At 42.4% G+C, this 24250-nt stretch overlaps 1 protein-coding gene across 1 annotated transcript in view; it reads left to right on the top strand.

The window, feature by feature from the left end:
* Positions 1-24250, top strand: part of crb2a (crumbs cell polarity complex component 2a) — an 85958-nt gene that overhangs the window by 4736 nt on the left and 56972 nt on the right. The window contains exon 2 of the mRNA XM_072371543.1: positions 23474-24166. Within this exon, the coding sequence (XP_072227644.1) occupies positions 23474-24166 (693 nt within the window). The remainder of the gene's footprint in view (positions 1-23473; positions 24167-24250) is intronic.

The following is a 24250-nucleotide window of genomic DNA, read 5'->3' as shown; positions in this document are numbered from 1 at the left end:
GTAGTAGGACTACTATAGCAGGAACCCTGAATGCATCATGGCATGTTATCTTTATTTTGAACTCTGCTGGTGCTGCTCCTTGAACAGCCTGCACATCCCATTGTGCCCTGCTCTGCCAGGACAGATGATGTAAGAGGAGGAGGAGGGTGTGCCCTGCGTCTCTTAGTAGATGGTGGTTGCTAGAGTCCTGGCTGGGATAGAGACATCCTTTGAAGACCTTGGGTGACGTGGAGTAAAGCAGTGGTTCCCAACTGGTGGGTCGTGACCCAAAAGTATGTCGCAGACCCGTTTTCAATGGGTCACCAGACTCTGACTGGGAAAAAAAAAAAAAGTTCAGAAATATGACTATGCTTTAATTTTGAAGGGCTCAGAATGCATGCTATTCACACTCCTAAACAGTAAGTGGCGACGATACCTTGCTAATGCTAATCGAGTCTCGCCATTTCACAGATAGAAGAAAAGCTACGGTTTGTTTTCATATGAGTGTGACCATGGCTAAACGCAGGTAAGACACTGATTACATAAAATATGGATTTTCTTATATTGAGGACAAGGGGGGGGGGGGGGGGGGGGCGACGACCTCAGTGCACTTTTTGATTTTGAATTAAAATGCAGCCACTTGAGTGTTAAAAGGAATTTTTCCTCTCTAACGTCACACTATTTTGTTTGCTTTTGTTTATTGTTAAACTTGAATTTTGTGCCTATTGACACAGTGATATTTTATTTCATGTCAGGTTCAAACTGCAACATGTTTTAATTAAAGAAATTTGAGATTTAAAAAAAAATTCCTGGGTTGCAGCTTGTCTATAACAAAAGATGGTGGGTCCTGAAGCCAGACCAGTTGGGAACCAGTGGAGTAAAGAGTCTCGTAATCTGTACAGTCATGTTTGGGTTTGCCGTCCCAACAGCATGACACAAGTATGCACCAAGTAATCTGCATCCAGTTCCATTCGGATGTACGCCATCAGGTCTGAAACGCTCCTTACAGTTCCAAAAGATATTAAAGTTATCAATGAACTTAATCCCATGGGCGATGCATGCATTTGACAATCATGTGTTCAGGCCAAGCAGTCTGCAGAAAAGTTCAATTTGTTTACCCACAGTAGGAATGGGGCCTGAAATGGAAACAGGGTGTGCTCCATAGTGACACGGTCTCTCCAACAGCAGAGAAAAGTCTTCCTTCTCAGAATATCAAAAGACCCCATGAGGACGATGATCATCATGCCATCTGGATGTGTAGACATAATGGTGGGCAAGATCTATCAGTTCCCTGACTGTTGTATCGGAAAAAGCTATATTTTCCATCTTTGCCATTCTGATATGCTGTGTTATAGAGTCCCCAATCAGAATGGTATCTATTCAATTTTGTGTGAAGGTCTCGATTGCTTCCGTAGACCTCACCTTGGTTGTGGGATTTGGGCTTCTCCTAATATTCTGGTTAGCCCTGGCTGAGTTTTGGGGCCATTTCTCGTTGTTATTAATTTTTGCATTACATTCATTGTGACATATTCTATTTTGAGTCAGCGGATCATATCTATTATGCAATGGGACTTCAGGTGGTGGAGTGAGTGCTGGAGGTTTAGGTTTCATGCTGGGTTTACCTCTGCGACAGACAACATGAGACCAGGTCCTGGCTGGAGTTGATGACTTTGGTTTGACGCCAACACTGTTCCTGTAGGAGATGTCAGTCGGACCGTCCGCTTTGGGAGCTTCAACAGAAATTCCAGTGTCATTTGGACACATCCAGGGAAATGTGTCAGCCAGGTCTGCAGCGTAAGGCTCCACATCAGCTGTTATCCCGTGTAGAAAGATCTGAGTTAGTCCTTTGACACATGAAGGGGTTCACAGCCTGCACAGGAGCTATAATAGAGTCAATAAACTCCGCATTCGCACAAATGTCCTGCAGCGTTTCAATCTTCTTCTCGAGCTGTGTTATCTTCACAGAGAGTTGCTCACACTCTGTGAAGCTCACTCATACTGCAGGGTTAGGAGACATTGTTCTGTCTGATTCTCTTTGCAAACAGGAGGGCTAATACCGTTTACAAATACACACTTAAAAGAAAAGGAATAAAAAATGAAATTATATCCAAGGCTTGTGGAAAGAAGTAGAATGATTTAAAAGCAAATAAAGCAGTAAGCAGCAGGAGGAAGCAGAGACACGTCTGCACTCTTCAAAAGCAGAAGTCCAACAGAAGTTCAGAAACAGAATCCCACTCAGATCAAGGGGGCCGTTCCTTCCAATCACGCCCTTCCAGGTCTCACTGTCATTGCCCACATGAGCACTGAAGTCCCCCAGCATAACGAGGGAGTCTCCCGCAGTAGCACTCTCAAGTGCCTCCTCCAGGGACTCCAAAAAGCGTAGGTACTCTATACTGCTGTTTGGTGTGTAAGCACAAACAACAGTTAGGACCCGTCCCCCCACCCAAAGGTGGAGGAGGCTACCCTCTCGCCCACCGGGGTAAACCCCAATGACTATGTCCACATCTGCTCTGCGTCTCTCACCACGGTCAAATCCAGAGAAAGAGAGTCCAACGCCTCTCAAGGAGACTGGTTCCAGAGCCCAAACCGTGCATCGAGGTGAGACCGACTACATCTAGCCGGAACCTCTCAGCCTCGCGCACCAGCTCAGGCTCCTTCCCCAACAGAGAGGTGACATTCCACATCCCAAGAGCCAGCTTCAGTAGCCGAGGATCAGACCACCAAGGTCTCCGTCTTCGGCTGCGACCCAGCTCACACAGCACCTGACCCCCTTGGCCCCTCCGACGGGTGGTGAGCCCCGAGCCTGGCTCCAGGGGGAGGCCCCGGTGATCTGTGTGTGGGCAAAGGAAAACGTGATCCAAATATTTTCTTCTTCATAGGGGGTCTTATGAGCTGTTCTTTGTCTGGTCCCTCATCTAGGATCTGTTTGCCTTGGGTGACCCTACCGAGGACATAAAGCCCCGGGCAACATAGCTCCCAGACTCAGTGGGACGCAAACCCCTCCAACACAGTAAGGTGACAGATCATGGCGGGGACATCCAAATAGAATAGAAAAATACTTTATTCATCCCCCAGTGGGGGAAATTAAAAAATAATACAAAACAATATAATACAAAAAGAAAAACGAAAAAAAAAAAAGAAATAAAAAGCCAATCTTAAAAAAGTAGCTTAGCTAAAGAAACCAACAGATTGCAGTGAAACCTCTCTTCAATTGCTGTCCTGGTAATCCTGAGGGAAATTCAGTTTTCTGCAGCTGCATAGATGCCTGAAGGCAGGTTAGCATCAAAAGCAAACGAAAACAAAAAATCAGTTTGTAACAACGTAGAGTAGGATGTAAGTGTATGAAAAAAATATATATAAAATTGATGAACAAAAAATGTGAACAGGACAAGAGAGCACTGTCCCATGCGGCACCCCTGTGCTGCTGAACACGGTGTCCGAAGCGCAGCTGCCCAGCCTCACAAACTGTAGTCTCTCGGTGAGGCAATCCACAATCCAGGAGACCAAGTGCGCGTCCGCTCAGCTTGTTTCTCAGTAGGATGGGCTGGCTAGTGATTGTGTTGCTGGAGTAAAAACATATGATCCACACAGCGCCGCTCCCCCTGTCCAGGTGAGAGTGAGCCTTGTGAAGCAGGTACAGGGAGCAGGGTGGTTTGGAGACACATTAGCAATACAGTCAAACGAGTGGTTAAACTGGTTTGCTCTGTCTGTGTCCCTCTCTGCGGTGCTGCACCTCCTCTTGCAACAACAGGAAGAAACCTCTGGAAAAATCAGACTCGGGAAGGATGGCCATCTGCCTCGACCAGCTGGGGTTTGAGAGGACAGGAAAGAGGGGACAACAGACACCATAATTCCAGACTAGGGATACCTGCAACAATAATGCAAAATGTACAGTACATAAAGAAAAAGGAGACAGAGTGAAGAAATGGGAGGTCCCCCAGCAATCTAGACCTATGGCAGCATAACGATGGGATATTTCAGGGTGACATGAGGCACCCATAACTATAAGTTTGTCAAAAAGGAAACTTTCAAGCCTAATCTTAAAAGGTAGAGAGGGTGTCTGTTCCCAAATGTATAGTGGGAGCTGGTTACATAAGATAATCCACACCTGCATGCTCTAAAGCAGACTGCAAGAAAGTTGGAAAGAAAATGGCATTCCTCTAATTTAAAAGAGTCTTAATTAGTCTGGAAATATACCGTACTTTCTGGACTATTAGCCGCACCTGAATATAAGCCGCAGAAGCTAAATTGCATGATTTGTACATATACAAGCCGCACCTGACTATAAGCCGCAGGTTTTTTATGTTTAATTACCATATGGTTCGTGCACAGAGGGGATTGTTGGGAAAGAGGCAACTGTTTGGGGAAGCTCCCATTTATTAACATTTCAAAACAAGTTGCATATTTGCATAACGTTTTCAACCATTTAGTGCAATAGTAGCTACAGAAGCTACAGAACATATAAAGCTACAACAACAAATAAAGTACCTGTAACACGACAGTAAGTCTAAATTGCAGTAACACGGCTGCTTAAAATATACGGTTATCAGCCTACCAGATAAGTTATTACCGTAATCCTCCTCTTCATCTTCATCAACATCATCAACAAATAAAGTGCCTGTAACACGACAGTAAACCTAAAATTGCAGTAACACGGCTACTTAAAATATACGGTTATCAGCCTACCAGAAAAGTTATTACCGTAACCCTCCTCTTCATCTTTGGTGAAGTACACGGCTGTAACCAGAAAAGTCAAGTCATTAATCCTCATCTTCGTCTTCTTCCTCCGTACTAAAACCACAAAATTCCTCATCTTCGGTGTCGGAAACAAATAGGTTCAGGGCTTCGTCAGCCACTCTCCCCTCTCTTTCGATGTCGCTCTCAAAACCAACGAACTCCTCTTCGTCACTGTCGGAATCGAACAGCCTCTGAAAGGCCTCAGGTGTGGCGGCGTCCTCCTCTCCATCACGCAGCAGTCCAGCCTTTCTGAACCCGTTGGTGATTGTGGATTTTTTTACACTCCTCCACGCCATCAGGATCCACTCGCAAACTTGTGCGAAGGTGGCTTTTCTCATGCGACCCGTTTTGGTGAACGATTTATCATCCACGCCTCCCACTGAACGCGTAGTGCCACTTTGAACGCACGATTGACACTGATGTTGAGTGGCTGCAGATGCTTCGTTGTGCCCCCAGGAATCAAAGCTGGAACAGAGTTTGTGCTCTTGATGGCTGCTTTAACCGAATCTGTTATATGCGCCCTCATACTGTCCAAAACTAGCAAAGCTTTTTTTTGCCGAAAGTATCCTCCAGGGCGTTTGACGTAGCACTCATTCAGCCACTCCTTCATTACGCTTTCCATCATCCACCCTTTCTTGTTGACTTTAAAGGAGATGCCGTTTGGGATCTTTTCTTTTGGCATTGTAGTCCTCTTAAAAATCACCACTGGCGGAAGCTTCACTCCAGATGCTGTGCAGCCAAGAACACAAGTGAAATTTGTTCGCTCGTGTCCAGTGGTTCTCAACGTGACGGACGATTCACCTTTCTTGTTAACAGTCCTAGTGAGAGGCAGGTCAAATGTTAATGGCACTTCATCCATATTTATGATCTGGTCCGGTCCGATGGAGTATTCCTCTATCTTTCTTTGTGTGAATTTGCCAAAGTTTGTTATTTTTTCCTGGTAGTCGGGAGGGAGTTGCTGGCACACAGTCGTCCACGCCCTGATGGACAGTCCCTTTCGCTTCATAAATCGGAAACACCAGGATGGTCCTCTAAACTGTTCAATTTTCATTTCGGTGGCGACTGCTTTGGCCTTCAGTCGGATCTGCACGGTGGAAACGCCTCGGCCGTCTATTCTTTGTGTGTTCACCCAATCTTCGAGAACGTCTTCAAGTTCGGGCCATTTGCTTTTGTGACCTCTGAAAGCTTTTTTTGACTTTTTGCATTGAGACAATTCTTCCTGCTGGCGTCTCCAACGTCTCACCATTGACTCGTTGATTCCAAGGTTACGTGCAGCGGTTCTATTTCCTTCGTTTACTGCCAAATTGACTGCCTTTAACTTAAAAGCTGCATCATATGCATTTCTACGTTTGTTTTCCATAATGAGGGTGTCTCACAAACTGTCTTGCGCTCGCAATGTCCGTCTTTCTCGCTGTCGTTCTGTCTCGTACCACTCGCGGTAGAAGTCTGCTTCCAGAGGACCTCCGCGTTCCCGTGCGCGCGGCTACTTGTGTGTTGAAGCAAATGTGACGTCAACATGGTGGATGATAAAATCCATAGATTTAGGTATCCCCCTAGTGGCCGTTAGCTGTAAAAATCCATAGATAAGCCGCACTGTTAAATAAGCCGCAGGGTCGAAAAATTGGGAAAAAGTCGCGGCTTATAGTCCGAAAATTACGGTAGTCTAATAACATATAAGAAAGCCCTTCATAAAGCTAGAACTGTGTACCATTCATCAGTAATAGAAGAGAATAAGAACAATCCCAGGTTTCTTTTCAACACTGTACCCAGGGTGACAAAGACTCCGAGCTCTGTTGAGCTATGCATTCATTTAACTCTTAGTAGTAATGATTTCATTAACTTTTTAACCAATAAAATTGTTTCTATTAGAGAGAAGATTCATGGAATACTTCCCATCAACATCACTGATGTATCATCAAGTAGAGCAGCTTTAGAAGTATCCTTAAAACATGACTTGTACTCAGACTACTTTTGTCCAGCCGATCTCTCTGAGCTAACAACAACAGTCTCTTCTAAACCATCAACTTGTATTTTAGACCCAATCCCAATTAGATAGATCTTTGCCAGCCTAGCCTTAGTAAAGTGAGCTGTATGTATCACCTTCAGTTTGATTAAACCGTGCTTAGCAGACGTAGATGAAGTGTGTATCAGATTTAAGATAGAGTCCCACTGATCGTCTCTAAGAACTACTCCGAGATCAGAATCCCAGGCATTCCTCAAGTTTTCAGTGGAGTGTGGGTTAATGCTCTGAATGAGATTATAGATCTGGGCTACCAGTCCTCTATGGTCTGAATGCAGTTATATAATATATTCGATATGTGATTTTATGGGCTTAACCGGAAATGAATTAAATGTATTTTGTATGAAGCTCCTAACCTGTAAGTAACGGAAGAAATGGTTCTTAGGTAAGAAATAAGTTTGGGATAATTGAGAGAAAGACATAAATATGTCATCTAAATATAAATTACACATTTACTTTATCCCTTTGTTAAATCACAGATTGAATGCGGGATCAGTGCAAGAGGGAATGAACATGTGGTTTGACTTAACAGTTTATAGGATAGAGGGCCTCTGTAGCCCAAAATTTCTTCTAAATTGAGTCCAAATTCTTATGGATTGATTAACCATTATATCTGAGCTCAAATTATTGCTAATAAGGGGCAAGGCTGCACAAATCACTGAGCCGAAGTGATGTCGGCATTATGAAAGTTCCAATTGTCGTCCCATTAGAGTGCCTGTGTAGAAATCCCTCCGTTAGCTCTCCTATAGTCGCAAGTAGCCACATAACAGCACCTACAGTATGAGCTAACAGAGCAATAGTATGCGTTCGTTCATTCATTCGTCTTAAAGTATTGGTGAAATAAAGACAGGTAATGCCTTATTTAGAGGCTGCATTGTCCCTGCCCCGTTCACTCCGTTATATGGATATACGCCTATTGCGAGTTATCGAAATAGCTTCTGAAGGACGCCGACTTTCGCCAAACTGTAGATAAACGTATTTCATGCCAGAATAAGGTCTAGGTTTAAAAATACCGGAGTTCCCCTTTAAGGGGGAAAAGATTAGAAGGAATTTCATCTGTCTTAGAGTTTAGGGGGAGAGTTGCAGTGCAATCGCTAAGGGCTCAATGGCCAATGCTGTCTTGTCCCCCGACTGAGAGGGAAGTAACCAGACTGAGTATTATTAGAGATCACAGATGCCAGGGGAGAAGAGTAAAGCAACCTGATCCATGCTATGAAGCCCTCTTTAAAGCCAAACTTTTGAAGAGTGAAAAATAAGTGTTCCCACTCGACCCAGTCAAAGGCCTTTTCAGCATTAAGTGAAATTGACCGGGCAGAGTGGATTATTTTGCATAGATGTAACATTTTCAGAAGCTGAAATGTCAGGGTCAGGATCTCGGAAAGATAGGTGAGCACAATGTAGTATTTTGGTCCTCTGACACACTAGGAATTGTCAGGTTTTTGAATTGTCAGGTTTTTGAAAATTGCGTGGGAGGTTAGAATCCCCACTGCATTCCGATGTATAAAGGTCAAAGTAGAATTGAGAAAAAGCATTATTTATATCATCATGATCTGTCAATATCTCTCCTGTATGTGACTGGATCTTTGTAATCGATCTGGCAGCTACTGCCTGACGAGTCTGCCGAGCTAATAGTCTGTTCGATTTGTCTCCAAATTCATAGACATTATGCCTAATAAAAATGAAATCTCAGGGGAGGCATTTGTCTCTAGGAAAAATTCAATTTGGGATGAGATATACTAATAAAACAAATTTCTTGTTTGATAGAAGGGGGTTGAGTCTCCAAAAGAATTTGGAGAATTTAGGGGGAAGGCAATTTGGGAGATCGAGTTTAAATTGGAAGGCGCTGTGATCTGATATAACATTACTGGTATACGAGCAAGTCTTGACCTTGGGTGGAAGCCTGTTATCAAGTAGGAAACTGAATCCTCCAAATATCCAAAAGGCCACCTTGACACATGAAATCCTTCACAACTCCTGCTGACCTATGAGGGTTTGATGTCGACCTGTCTAAGGTGACATCTAGTACAAGATTGAAATCCACTCCTATTATGACTGATTATCCAACAACATGACATATCGCCATCCCTGGGCTGCACGGTGGTGTGCAGCCCAGGTGCTAACCACCACTGTCGCCTCACAGTGAGAGGGTTCCAGGTTAGATCCCCACCTGGGTTTGCGTGGGTTCTCTCCGGGTACTAGGTTAATTGGTGACTCTAAATTGTCCTTAGGAGTGAGTGTGAGCGTGTGTGGTTGTTTGTCTCATATGTCTCTCTATGTGGCCCTGTGATGGACTGGCAACTTGTCCAGGGTGTACCCCGCCTTTCGCCCGATGACTGCTGGGATAGGCTCCAGCCGCGACCCGATTGACAGTATAGAAAATGGATGGATTTTCTCGCCTTTACATTAAATCTGGAATGGTACACTTGACCAACCCAGCTTCGTTTGAGGCCTGCAACATCGCCATAGAGCCAGCCTGTATATTTCATTTATAAGTCGCTTTGGATAAAAGCGTCTGCTAAATACATAAACATAAACATCTATATCCACGGTCAGAGGGCGGGGGAAGGCATCGGGACTGAAGATCTCTCCCAGGCAGAATTCAATGAAAGAGGTCGGTTGGTTGGCTTCAGCTCCTTCAGGTTTGCCAGTTATATGAATATTGCACCTCCTGGATCTGTTCTTGTGGTCATCCACTTTAAGTTGCAGCTGCTCGTTTTCCTTCTTAAATTTTCCGACTGCCGATTCCAGTGTAGTTATCCTCCCGTTGAAGTTGTTTATTGAAGTTTCAATGGCCTGGATTGTCTGGTCATGTTTGGCGATGGCGGCGTGGTTGGCTGTAATTTGAGCAGTCAGGCTCGTAATGATCCGCTCCTCCATGCCAGCGAGTAGCTTCTTGATGTTGGTCAGAGATTGTCCGAATTGTCACCGTCGCCATGCTCGGAGTCATTGCTAGCTAGCATCCCAGAGGCTAAGTCGGCACCTTGTCTGCTCTCGTCCTCGGTCTCAGCTTTTTTCGCCTTGGTCTTGCCCATGTTTAATCGGGTTCACCACGCTTTAAGTATGTGAATAACGCAACGGATATCAAATATTTGTGGAATGATGATAGAGCTCTTCAGACCTGCTACCTACTCCATTGCTTGTCAAACCGGAAGTCCCTAAATGAGACTCTTCTAAATTAGAGGAATGCCACAGTCTCTCCAGCTTTCTTGCAGTATATATATTTAAGACACTATTCTGCCCCAGTTTGAAAGCTGTGCTGCTTGAGTGAATTATTCTTATATTTATAACACATTTCAACATCTGTTATGATGAGCAACTATTACAACAGAAGAGTTTCTTTCAAACAGGTGCAGCTGATTGAACTTGCCAAATTCCAACCAAAGTCCTAAAAAAAAAAAAGAAAGAAAAAAAAAAAAGTCCACATTCACAACAATTTTAGGAGGAAATACAGTGGATGTCAGGCAGGAGTAAGACGGGGGAAGAGGTGGAGGAGGTTTAAATCATGTCTTCCCGCAACACGAAGGAGGAGTGTCAGATCACAAGCAAACAAAAGGGACAAGTTTGGAGTGGTCACGGGGACACCGTCAGAATATCACGAATGCAATATTATATGTTTCAGTCAGTAAGACTTTGCTGCATGAGCATATACCAAACTCAACTCAACTCTACCCAGGTTTGAGATAATTTGATCAGAGACACAACGGCAAAATAGGAGGCTGATGTATCATAGTGCTCGTTAACAACAGATGATGTAATCCTGGACATCACTGTGAGGGAGAGGATCTGTACCCAGAATATTCAACTATTAGCTGAGTTTACATCCATATTATTTAGAGAGCGAATTCACCTGTGTTTTTCTAGCAATGGTGTATACTTTATATTAAGTGGTGCCACTACAGACACTGTCTGTGATGTCATAAGTTCAGTTGTTGCCAGGCCACAAATACAACATCCCAATACATCCATTGCAATTTCTGGAGATTTCAACCACATCTCCTTCTTTGCCATAATTCCAACCTTTCAATATTGTGTCGATTGCTCCACCAGTTGAAACAGCTTAACTGCCCATCACCCATTAAGAAAATCAGACCACAATCAGGTTCTTCTTACCTCCAACTAAACAACCCTTAATTAACCTCTCACTGTGTGGACTTTGAGACTCTGAAGATGTTATCTCAGGAAGGTGAAGAAGATCTGCAGGGAAGCTTTAAGGCCATAGACTAGAACGCACTCTGAACCAATAGAGATGACATCAGTGCTATAACTGAGTGTTTGACAGACTACATTAGCATCTGTGTGGAGTGTATTATTCTCACAAGGACAGTGAGGTGCTTTGCCAGTAATAATTGAACACTGAATGAGCTGAAAAATAAGGTAATAAAATAGAATAGAAAAATGCAACAACCTGAGAGATGTGTCGTCAGGGATGACATAGATCACAGGGTTTCAGGTGAAGGGGGATCAGACTGATAAAAGTCTAGATATAGCCAATGAGCTGAACAGTTTTAATAGATTCAGTTTAAACAATACTTACACTCTCCACCTACTTCCAGTTACACAGAACTCATACACTACCTGTACCTTCCTCGTTCGGGTCAGACAGGAGGAACCGCAAGACTGAGAATGTGTTGACAGATTGGGTGACAGAATGTACACATTTCTGAGACTAAAGCTTGGAGCTGTAATCTGTGCAAGTATCCTGCCACTGACAGATTAAAGGAGCAAGAGGATTGGTCACAAGAGGCCAGAGGGATTACAGGATTACAACATAGAAAGGATTTGGAAGACAGGGCTGCTGTCGTACCTGTTTGGGTAACATGGGGAGAGGAAAAGGGTAATGACTCAACCTGTTTTCACACCCCAACTCATTACAATGTTCTACTTTGTCAGTTTTGAACAAATAGAATGCCCTCAAAAAAGGGGTCAACAGTGAAAATGCCACTAAGCTTTCCTTCCTTTTAAATCAAACATTTTATCATGTTTAATTTTTGTTCTATACTGTTATAATGTTTTAATTTCAGTCCTCGTTAGACTGTGTTTGGCTTTCTAAGATAGTAAAGCTAGTTTATTGGTTTTTGTTATACCATGGAGAGTAGGCCCACGCAGCAGAATTTTTTTGCACACTCCCTGCAGACAGGTTAGTTTGATCATTCACCTATTGCTTTTGTTTTTATGACAAGTTGAGAATATCAGCTTTACAGAGTCAGTGTAACATGTCATGTTGTGGTCAGTTTCTTTAAAGAAAATGTGATCTGTATCCACTCTTTGCACCCACAAGTGCTGAGTCTTCTATGAAAAATACAGAGAGCAACAATTCTTGTGTTTACATTCATTTTACAACTATGAAAAACATGGGAACAAACCTGACGTTGAGCATGGGTAGCTATAGTATAGCATGGATGACAGTGAGGATCTGGCACTGAACATGAAAAAAAAAAACCCTGGAGACTAAATACTGAAGGGAGGTGATTGGTGAGTGAAGGCAGCTGAGGGGAAAACACAGGTGATGTGAAGCTGATGGCAGAGCAGAAGAAATTGAGGAAAACGTGGCAAAAATTAAAAACTAACCAGGAACATAATACATGAAAAAACTACAGACATGACAGTTACAGTAGAATAGAAAATACTTTATTCATCCCCGTGGGGGAAATTCAAATAGTCATATACCTCAATTGAAATATTTACAATAATTGTAAATTAGAACAAAAATAATAATAATTATTATAATAATAATAATAATAATAATAATAATATGCTCCTTTGTCCTACCAGGATGCTGTGGAGGGTTTGTTTATTGTTCACCATCATAGAATATAACTTCCTCCTTATCTGCTGCTCCACCACAGTTCTGAGAGGGTCCAGCTCCCTGCCTATCACAGAAATAGCCATTTTCACCAGTTTATCCAGGGACCTATACGTTTTGTCTGTAGTGCCACTTTCCCAGCAGACAATAGCATAGAACAGTGCACACTCAATGACAGTGTGATAAAACATCCACAGCATATCACTGCAGACATTGAAGGACCTGAGCCTTCTCAGGAAGATCAGACGGCTCTGTCCCTTCCTGTCCACTGCTTCTATGTTGGCAGACCACTCCAGCTTATTGTCCAGTACCACCCCCAGGTATTTGTAGGTCCGCATCGTCCATCTTCTCTTCCTCAATGCAGACTGACTGCTATGGAGTTTTAGATCTCCTGAAGTCCACCACCAGCTCTTTGGTCTTGGTGGTGTTCAGGAGAGGACAGTTATTTTTGGTCCAGTCAGTAAAGGCCTCCACAAGGTCCCTGTACTCCTGTCCACCACGAGCACATGCGACAACACCTGTATCATCAGAATACTTCTGAATGAATTGAATTCCAATTGGCTTGAATTGGACTATATTATTTAAGTGCCTTGAGATGACAATTGTCGTAATTTGGCGCAATATAAACAAAACTGAATTGAATTCTGTATGTGGCAGGACTCTGAATTGTATCTGAAGTCCGATGTATAGAGGGTGAAAAGAATAGGAGCTAAAAGGGTGCCCTGTGGTGTGTCGCTGAGTGGGGAAAATCTGTTTGAAACGTAGACAAGTTGATTGTGAACTTGACTTTAGGGCTACAACTCCTATTTCTGACAGTCACCCAGCCAACCTGGGATCCTGGCTGCTCGGGTTCTGCTCGGGGGCAGCTAATGGAGCTAGCTATACTAGGTGGCGCTGTACTGGCTAAAGGGACCTGGCTTGCTATAGGGTGGTTTTCAACGGTGCAGATCCGAGCTTCCAAATTCAGATAACCTCGCCTCCAAAACTACAAAAAGACTAAAATACCATTATAGCTAAAGGAGGCAGCTATAATAAGCTATAAATTTATTTATTTATTTATTTTTTTTCTTTCTTTTCTTTCTTCCCCTTGTCCTGTTCAGCATTATGGCAGCAGAATTGTAGTCTGAATACCTTTGATGCCAAACAGATTTGCTTTGCCAAGGGAAGTTTTATAAATGTAAAGCTCCCCTTGATGCCCATTTATTTATTTCTGTTGACAATATATGACATGTAATAGAACTGAACCGGACCGGGGGACAAGGAAAGAAGAAGAGGAAAGAAGAGGAAACAGGACAAAAATAGAAACAAAAACCAGACAACCAGCTGCTACACCTGTAAAAAACAAAACAGACAACAATCCATGGCCGCTGAGGGGAATCCAGCCTTAGAGCCACCAGGAGCACCTGAAAGCAGACAAGCAGAGAAAAAACAAACACACAAACAAACAGAAACAAGCACAAGAAGCGGTAATCGCATACAACACAGCTGTGGATATAGATGACCTGAGACAACATGATAATACATCAACTGCTTATGCTACTGGACTAATGAATGAGTGTGTGTGTGTGTGTGTGTGTGTGTGTGTGAGAACATGCAACACCCATGGCACAGGATCTACATGGTAACCGTGCTTAGTTATGAGTGTATAAGTGTACAGAGCCACAATCCACAGCTCCCCCAAGCAATCAGAAGCAGGCAGAGAGGACCACAAGACCCAGGCCACCAGCAGCCCCCACGGAGCACAGAACCCAGGCAGCCCACCCCAGGGACAACCACGCATCCACCCAGAAGACTGCAGAGGAAGCCCCCGGATAGAGCCCCCATAAGCATAGGGCAGAGATCCCCCGGGAGCCAGGGGCAACAGCCCACCGACCCCGCCAGGCCCCAGCCGTCCAGACATGGGCCGTGCACCGGACCCGGGCCCCAGGAGCCCGAGCGCCCCCAAACCCCCCGGCAGAGGCCCCACCCAATACCCAGGAGGGCCAAGCGCCCCAGACAGCCACACAGTGGGTCAGCGCCTGCCCCAGCGCCCCTGGCCAAGTGCCCTGGGAGTCAAGACGTGCCCACAGGTGGGTGAAGTCGCGAGCAGCGGGGAGAGGCAACCTCTGGGCAGCCTACATACCCAAAGAGCCCCGCCCACCAGATGCCACTCAGTGCAACCACCCCCCAAGACCTAATGTGTGTGTGTGAGTGTGTTTGAGTAGTAATGTCTAAGGTGTAATTAAAACAGGGGCGGGGAACTGCAGAGTGCAACCAAAGGGGACCACCTACGTGGCCCCATCCACTACACCCCACCGAACACACACACGCCCCCAAAACCCTTCATGTGTGTGTGTGTGCTGTGTACAAGAGCCAAAAGGGAGAGGAGTAACTAAATTTCTGACACACAGGAAGTGAAAGCAGGAGATGGAGGGAGAAAACTGGTAGCTATGCTAAGCTAGAGAACCAGACACACTGCTAGAAAAGAGGATCTGTAGGATCTGTAGAATAGAACAAGTAAGCAATAGAGTTAACTACGCAAAAACTTATAAGAAGAAATTGACAGTGATAGTTAATAGTCCAAGAGGAGGAAGAAGTCCCACAGAACACAAACAAAGGAACAGTCCTTCATGTGGGTGACCAGAGTTTGAATCCTGACCTCCAGTAGGGTTCCTTAGGCAAGACCCCTTACGCTACCTGCTGACCTGGGATATGAGTGTAAGTTGCTTTGGATAAAAGAGTCTAACAAACACATAAACATAACAATGATTGGCATGTTGCTAACAAGTAATGTAAAACATGTAAATACCAATTATAAATAGTGTGCAGTGTTGTTGCTATGTAATTCTTTTTAGTACAAAATAACTGGACTCTGACACTTTGTGGTAAGATTTATTGCATAACTAACTGCATATCTTGCAGATTTATTTTTTAACATAAAATAATTGGACTCTCTGATGCTTTGCGATAAGACATTAAATAACTTCCTGTACCCTTGTTTGTGTTGTGTGGAACTTCTTCCTCCTCCTCTGGCATTAGAGACACCAGCAACCATAGCCAAATCAATTCCAGGGGCCAGAGCATGCAACATTCAATCCTATTTGAAACTGCTGGCTAAGGATAACCGTAAATACGGTACAATAGTTATTCACGTCAGTTCATACAGTTAATGACACCCGGTTACGCCAATCGGAGGTCAATAAGATTAAGGTTGCATCGGTATGTGATTTTGCCAAAACAATGTCGGACACCTGCCAAATATGACCATTGATGACATTTTTAGCCTCTTGTCATCCTTCAACTGCTGATTGTCTAATTTGTGTCCAGCAAACAACATAGATAATTGGCAATCTTTTCTGGGGAAAACCAGGTCTGATTAGGAGAAATGGCATCTATCCCACTTTGGAAGGGACAGCTTTCATTTCTAGAAATATGGCCAATTTTTTTTGTCATCCTAAAACGTGACAACCCAGGATTGAGACCAGGAGTTGTAGTAGAGGTCGTTGTAGCTTCCCACCTGCAGCTATAAGAACAATGCCAGGCAGGACCGCTGGGCGGCTGTAGCTCAGGAGGAAGAGCAGTTGCCCACCAATCGGAAGGTCGGTGGCTCGACTCTGGCTTCCCCGGGCTATATGTCAAAGCATCCTTGGGCAAGATACTGAACACCACGTTGCCTCATCACTGGGGTATGAATGATTAGAAATAGCACGTAGTTAAGTATCTTAAGACGTGCTGTATGAGTGTGTGTGAGTGGGGTGAATGCGGCATGTAGTGAAGTGCTTTGAGTGGTCAGTTAGACTAGAAAAGCGCTATTTAGTCCATTTACCATTTTGAGCAGGGGGTACTGAAAAAAATTGAGCCGGTCGTTATGGAAAATTACGCTTCGCTAAGCCCCGCCCCCCGTGGTTACTGTTGCTACACCAGTCAAGCTTTCCCCTATAGCTCTCCCCAGAGCTATCAAGTATATACAGAGTTATGACACACTTTCATGTCGCCGCTAGGGCTATCACGTGGTTCATGTAAGCCTCAATAGTTCCAACAGTTCCAACCAAACCGCAAGCTGTCATAGTTTCATATGGTACAGTGTGAGCTATTGCATGGTAAATATCAAAATAAACGTACGTTGTATGGGATGTATTTTTGTGTCAATAATGCTTTTGAGCTGTGGGGTTGACAATTGAAAGTGCTTTGATTACTTTTGAATAATAATAATACATTTTTGGAGAGAAAAGTTTGCGTTAGCTTCGCTAGGTTACTTATGTGATTGATGCTAACTTTACAAGGTTGGTTCTTCTGCATTTGCAAATAGATCAACAAGATACAATTTCATTTTTACCATTATTGGACTCTAAGCATTGTCAGCACTTGCTAGTTTTGTGAAATGTCAGCTTTTCAAAAGTACTTTTTTATCTTTATTACCGAGTTTAGTTATTTTGAAAGGATATGTATCAGAACCATGGAGATTTTAAGATTGAGCCATGTACCAGATCTATTAAACAACCACTAATTATGCTTGAATATGATCAGTCAATAGTAACAAATCTATCTCTACAAGAAACTATTCCAACTTGCAATTTATGTTAGAACCGGTGGACAGGAATAAGTATGACTGGTATAAACATTGTTAAATAAACAAAGTTTTATTAAAAAATTATTGAAACAAGAACGTGTGTGTGTGTGTACAAGAAAAATAAAAAGAATAGGAATAATAAATAATGGACATTGTTTTTATTACTATAAATAATACATATTATATTAATGATAAATGATGATGATAATAAAAAGTAATGGTAACAGTAATAGCAGTAGCATCTTAGTATTAGCAGTAGTATTTTGGTAATGTTTTAAAGCCCATCAATCAAAACAACTTTACATAATGTCACCTGACAACAAAAAATTAACGGGACTTTAGTGAAATTATCACGTTAATGTCACGTTAGCATGTGTTAACACGTTAGCTTCCGTTACCAAGCTTTTCTGTTAGGTCCCCAAATCATTTTTAACATCGACATTTCATGCAAACCAAATGTAAAAATAACGATGTCTAACAGTGTACTTCTAATGTAAAAATGAATTAATAAAAAAAAATAAAAAAAAAACCTTCTAAAACGCTGTTATTTCATTAACTTACCAGGAATTGTTGTTGACGAGCAAATGAGTTCAACGGAGCTCCGTGCCTAGAGTGGAACTTTTGGCGTCTCTATAACCTGAAAGTGTCGTCCGCCAATATTTTACAACGAGAGTCAATGGGAGTGTATATACTCTATAGCTCTGGCTCTCCCTGGAGCGAGAAACATGGGATTTTTACCGGTACCGTTAAATCTAATTTCTCAGGAGTTGTCTGAAATTTTCTGTCAAAATTCTTCAAAGGTGTCACAGAGAAGCGGACAAAGGTCTCCAATATGCGTTTAAAAGATACATTCACCAGACTAAATGTTGGCGAAGTTCAAATGAAGAGGAACTCAAAATAGAGGGAAAAGTACACCGTTCTTAATATAAGCGCCAGGCACCACATTTGTTGACACTTCGAATAAAAAACCAGCACATACAAGAACAACAATTTTCTTGTACAGTAGGGTAACTCAATATATATTTTTCAAATTTAAATGAAATGTTATGTTAGCTTTCACTGTCGTCCTGTTTGCCAATTTCTTGCTAAAATAAACGATCTTGCATTTGTTTACAGCGTTCCAGGATATTGCTCACATATAGTGGGGCTGATATAGATATCAATATGTCAGAACTAGTCTCTGTTAGTATTTATTTTGCTTAAATATTACACAGTGGCTCAAGGTTTCACCGTTATCACACAAAGCTGTGGTTAGCTAATGTTAGCTAGCACTTTACCTTAGAACAAACGTAGGTGCTCTTATTGATTTTGGAGCTGCTTTATCCACACTCGGCATCTTTCATGTTGCGTTTTGGGCTTGGGGGAGGCAAAGAATTCAACACCACCCTCCAAACTTCTTGGATATCGGACTATCAAGTCCCGTCTGCATACCACTTCGGCATATTTTGTCTTTTGTGCATAGTTACGGTTACTAACGTAGGATTGGACAGAAACCGGTTGGAGGAGTTTAGTGAAGGAATAATAATGTTGCTCAGCCCTATAGAGTACTGTAGTAAAAGTCCAGTCAGCCTGAATCGCTACCGTTCAATTGTTATTCATTGTGTTTCATCTGTTCATATGTGTGCAGTTGAGTAAGTGATACTATATGCATGTTGATAATACCCCAGCCTAAATGTAAAATGAATCAATCTGAATAACGAAGCCACTTCCATCTAGAAAACCAAGCTGGTGTCACAGAAATTGAGAAAGTTTAATTACCACAACGCCGTGCAGGGAATTTGAGATTGGATGTGGGCTGGAAAGGCTTCTCTAATCCAGTCACACCAGGTTGGGCTGCCGCCGCTGGAGCTGTCTCTGCCGGTGCTGTGGCTATGGCTGCCGGTAAAGTTGATTTATTTTTTTTTTTTTTTGCCTGGTGGTGGTTTTCCAAAAGAATCTAAAATCCGTTTCTGCACCATAGAAGCCTTTACTATCTGTTTCGTCCTATCTGGACCAGGCAGAAAGCCGTTAGGTTACTAGGCGACCTCTGTTGCCTCATAACCTAACAGTGTTCCGACAGATGCATAACTTCACGTCAGTTCATACAGACTCAAATGAATTAAATTAAAATCAAAATAATAGTTAGTCCGTCACCGTGTGTGTCAGTTATGGAATTGTTCGCTAAAACATTCAACATAAATTGATAATATGTATTTATAATTACTTGAAATATATATATTTATATATATTTCAAGTAATTATAAACAGGTACCAATAGAATTTTTTGATTGGAGAATAGATTCATGGTATTATCACTAATATATCATCAAGAACAGCAGCGTCCAGTTGATCTCTCTGAGCTAACAACAGCAATAGTCTCTTCTAAACCATCAACTTGTATTTTAGATCCAATCCCAATCCGACTGTTCAAGGAGGTTTTCCCCTTAATCGACACTTCCATATTGGATTTGATCAATCTGTCTTTGTTGACAGGATATGTACCTCAGACTTTTAAGGTTTATGGTTAATTATTTATATTATATTATATTAAAATATTGTCTTCATTCACCCCTCTTGCTCAGAGCTGTGTATCTAAACATCTGAGAGTGGACACACTTGAAACATCTCACGTCACCGTCCTACTACATGCCCGCTGGACCCTGTTCCTACTAATCTATTCCAGTCCATTGCTCCTACTGTAATTGAATTGTTTACGCCGAGAGAGCCAAGAATCTTTTCCAATTTGAGTCTTGTTCACTTGAACAATAGTTTAACAGACAACACAGTCAGTCACCCAAACACTGTGTTCCCGCACATGGTGTTTTTTTTTTTTTATTATTCTTATTGCGGATATAAAAAGCTGGAAGCTCGGTCTGCTGGACATGAAAAATAAAACTTATTGGAAGTTCTCCATGTTATTCCTGTAAACCACATTTCTAATGTAAAATGTAACATTATTTAAAAGGTAATCAAAGAGATTTCTAGTAGCTACCGTGACTTTTAGTCATTCATTTCAGTTAATGTGCTTTGTGTCTGAAAATCATCTGCTCTAGCAGACGTAGTGTTGAAATAACTTACTTATTCCTCTCCTCAAACACACTGTCCCTATGACATATTTGGACATAATAGGTCTTTCTTTAAAATAAATAAAAGCAAATCCGTGTTTAAAAACGGTAAAGGGGGAACAGATTATTTCAGCCAGCCTGCTTTTCCTCACTCAAATATTCTGTTCCCCTCTATATCTCAGACGAAGAGTAACCAATCATCTAAAGTTTTGGGTCATTTATTCCACTCATAATACTCAACTATTCCTGTGAACACAGTAGCTCTTTTCTTACCAAAGATACTTGGGGGAACAGAATATTTCAGCCAGCCTGTTTTTCTCACTCTGAAATATTCTGTCCTTTTCCTATATTATGAGAAATATATAGAGTATTATGAGTGGAATAAATATTCTGTAAATATGTTCCCCCTGGATTCAAGGTAAACACAAGGAACTTGTGCTAAAGGAAAAAGATAAAAAAAGACATGACTGAATAATTTTCTATAATCCCTATACAGACCAACTGCTGGTCAACATGTCATTGGGGTCATCGGGTGGGAACCTCCTTTCATCTGTGTTTCATCTAGTTGGGCCCATGACATCTCCAGAAGGCTAGACAGTGATCACTAGCGTCCCAGAGTCACTCCCCTAATGCCATCACTGCTCCTCACACCACAACAACCATCTTTATTTTATTTTTTTTTCACAACCACAAGCTAAACCAGCCTCTCACCAAGTGCACACCAGTCGTAGCGGGGTGGGGATTCAAACTCTGGTTCGGGTAGGGGATAGAAATAGAAGAGGCAAAGATAAGTAGGAATGGGATTCAAACTCTGGTTCGGGTAGGGGGTAATGAAAGTAAAGAGGGTGCCAGAGGTGGAGGCAGGACAAGACACACTAACAGGTTCAGCAGACAAACTCAGTCGAACAGTCCTACAATCACTAAAAATGACAGTAAAAACAAGGCCATACAGACCAACTTACCTAAAATGGCCACCTGGTTTAAAAAACTCACATGGGCCACACCCTCCACTTAAATACACCCTGGATTTCTTCCTTGCTTTTTCCAAGAGTCTGTTTACCCTAAGTGCTCCCCCTGCTGGTCCCCCAGCTGCTATTGCTTCTTCTAATCCAAATACACCGACTGGACTTTCCTGCCTCATCTGACACTTCCTTCACTATTTTCCTAACACTCTGTCCACTTACACCCAACTCCCTCAACAACGAGAGAACAGACTTTGCAACAAATCCTCTACATCATACTTCCACTGACCAGATCCTAACTTTCCTAAGATTTTTCCTTTCATATGCTTCTGCCACTAATTCCTCCCAAGGAACAGTCAGCTCTATGAGATAGACTCTTACTCTACTCCTAGTCCACAAGACTATATCAGGCCTTAGATTTGTAGAGACTATTTCCTGGAGAACAACAAACTTTCCTCCTATATCTACCTGCATCTCCCAATCAAAAGCATCCTCTAAGCTGCCTTGCTTCCTTATTGTCTTATTAACTTTCTCCCACTCTTGAACAAACTGAATTGCCATTCTCTTCACATTAGACCCTCCTAAATTCACCTGCCTTTGTTAATCTTCAATACCTGCAGCTAAGCTTCTTAATACTTGGTTATGTCACCATGTATACCGGCCTTGTGACAGACTTACCTTACAACCTGACAAAATGTGCCTTAAAGTTGCTGTACCTGAACTTAATGAACATAACAGGTTTCCATTTACCCAGAGTTTTAGGTTCTGGGGAGTTGGCAATACATCATATGTTGTCCCTATCAAAAATCTAATAGTCCTTTCCTCCATACTCCACAGCTCTTTCCAACTAAGCTTTTTCTTCTCTACACCTTCCCAATTCAGCCACTGTCCCTGCTTAGCCTGAGCCAATGCCTTTGTACCCCTTAACATTCCCTCCTGTCTATGAGCTTGTTCAACAACTAGCTTTCTCTTTTCCCTGGGACCTGCTCTACTCCATATTGGTTTGCCTTGGCCAAGCCCCAAGCCTCCCCAGCCTATTTGAACATTACCCACAATCTCTGTATGTCTAAGAGTTGCTTCTGCCTCCTGATCTGCCATTCTTGGATTCCATTTCCTCCCCAAGATTGGGTTTGGAACCACCTTACTAACTACCGCATCTTTACTTCCAGCTAACAGGAGCTCTGTCCTAACTGTAGTACATTTAAACTCCTCTACGAGACTAGATACTGGGAGCTGGAGTATGCATTTCCCATATAGTGCCACAGTACTTACCCAAGTGCCAAGTAACTTTGGTTAGAAAAGAGGTCGAGAGTACAGCCAGGGTAGCATTGTTTTTAGGCTCTATCCAGGTCTCAGTAAGAGGCAGGATATCAAGTGACAGGTGGTTAAGCCATCATGAAGTCTGTTTTGTTTACTACCGATTGGCAATTCCAGAGCCCCAAAGACAAGGGAGTGTCACAGAGTAAAGTGTGTTTTAGTGGAAAATATAGGCATCTGACAGAAATTTCGAAAGTTGCAGCAGTGGGCTATGTGTCTTTATGGATGTAAGACTTGTTGTGGACTAATTATTTTACTGGAGTACATTAACTGCACCCTTGCCAACGCCCATTTTTTTGGACCTGTATATGTTGCACATTTTTTATATTACCCATCCTCAAGCTACTCCTTACACGTGACCAAAATCTATTCAATAAAACATTTACACTGAGTAAATGAACATTACAATTTCTTATGAATGTTATATAGGGACATGTCAATTACAAAATATTTTATTTCATCAACAGTGCCGACAATTGTGACATGTAACTGAAAGAATGGTGCATAGTTATGAAGTACTGCTGCATTCAAGTTGTGTCTGAATGAGTGAGTGAGTAAGTAAGTAAGTGACAGGCGAGCGAATGAGTGGATGATTCTTACACAGCACAGGACTTGCACACAGATTTGCTCTCACAATGCAGAAATCAAATTAAATGAAACAGTAGTTATGGCTTTTATATGCTCTCACTTGCTCACCCATGTGTGAAATTAAAGCAGAAAACCAAAAAAAAACAACAGTGAAACAATTATGTTAAATTGACCAAAAAAAGAAAATAAATTCTAATCGATTATGCTGGACTTTATTAATTCTCTTTGAACTACCTAGTTCAAAATCCCTTATCTATTATTTCGATCGAATGTTCTTTTAAAATTGATTTTCCAAGCTCATAAAATATTAATGTACCCACTATTCCAGTATCAGCCTAAATAATAGTATTGATTATGTAAACAATATATTCAGTGATTCAAGAGTCATCCAAACTTCTTCCTGTTTCATGGTATATATTGTTTTGATATGCCTTAAATTACCTTAAAGAACATTTTCTTTGTTTTTCTTTGCAGGAACCCTCTGCACAGCCACATCAGAGAAGTGTTTGTCTGCACCTTGCCAAAATGGAGCTACTTGTGTGGAAACCATGTATGATTATGCGTGTATCTGTACCACAAAAGGGGTGCGATATATGGGCAAAAATTGTGATGAACTCTATGATGCCTGCTCGTTTGCTCAATGTGATAATTGCACCAGTATCCCTGGTACCACAGAATACGACTGCATCTGCCCTAATGGGCTTATGGGTGACAATTGTACAGAGGAGGTGGATGAGTGTCAGAGCAACCCTTGCTCTGAGCCTCATTCCTTGTGTGTAGACCAGCTATATGGATATTTCTGCAGGTGCCCTGCTGGGTATGGAGGTCAGGACTGCAAGACACATGTTACTGACTGCATCAATGAGCCCTGCAGGAACAGTGGGACTTGTGTAATGCAACCAAATGGCTTTGAATGCCATTGTGCAGCAGGGTTCGAGGGGAAGACCTGTGAGGAAGATGTTAATGAATGTTTATCACAGCCCTGTCAGAATGGCGCTATCTGTATAGATGGAGTGGCAGAGTTCCACTGTTTCTGTGTGCCTGGTTTTCAAGGGTACACCTGTGAAATTGACATCAATGAGTGTGCTTCAAAACCCTGTGAGAACAATGCCACTTGCATCAATGATAAGGACCACTATAAGTGTGAGTGCCTTGTGGGCTTTGCAGGTAAGGACTGAAGTCAAGTATACTCACACACATGTGCACCCACACCCTCACATACTGTTTTTTATGAATTACAAGGACACTCTC

Source organism: Leuresthes tenuis, unplaced genomic scaffold (assembly GCF_036924035.1).
Source record: "Leuresthes tenuis unplaced genomic scaffold, fLeuTen1.0.hap1 SCAF_19, whole genome shotgun sequence".
In the NCBI taxonomy this organism is placed as follows: Eukaryota; Metazoa; Chordata; class Actinopteri; order Atheriniformes; family Atherinopsidae; genus Leuresthes; species Leuresthes tenuis.
Note: the sequence above shows the minus strand (reverse complement) of the source record. Positions and strands in the feature narration are given on the sequence as shown.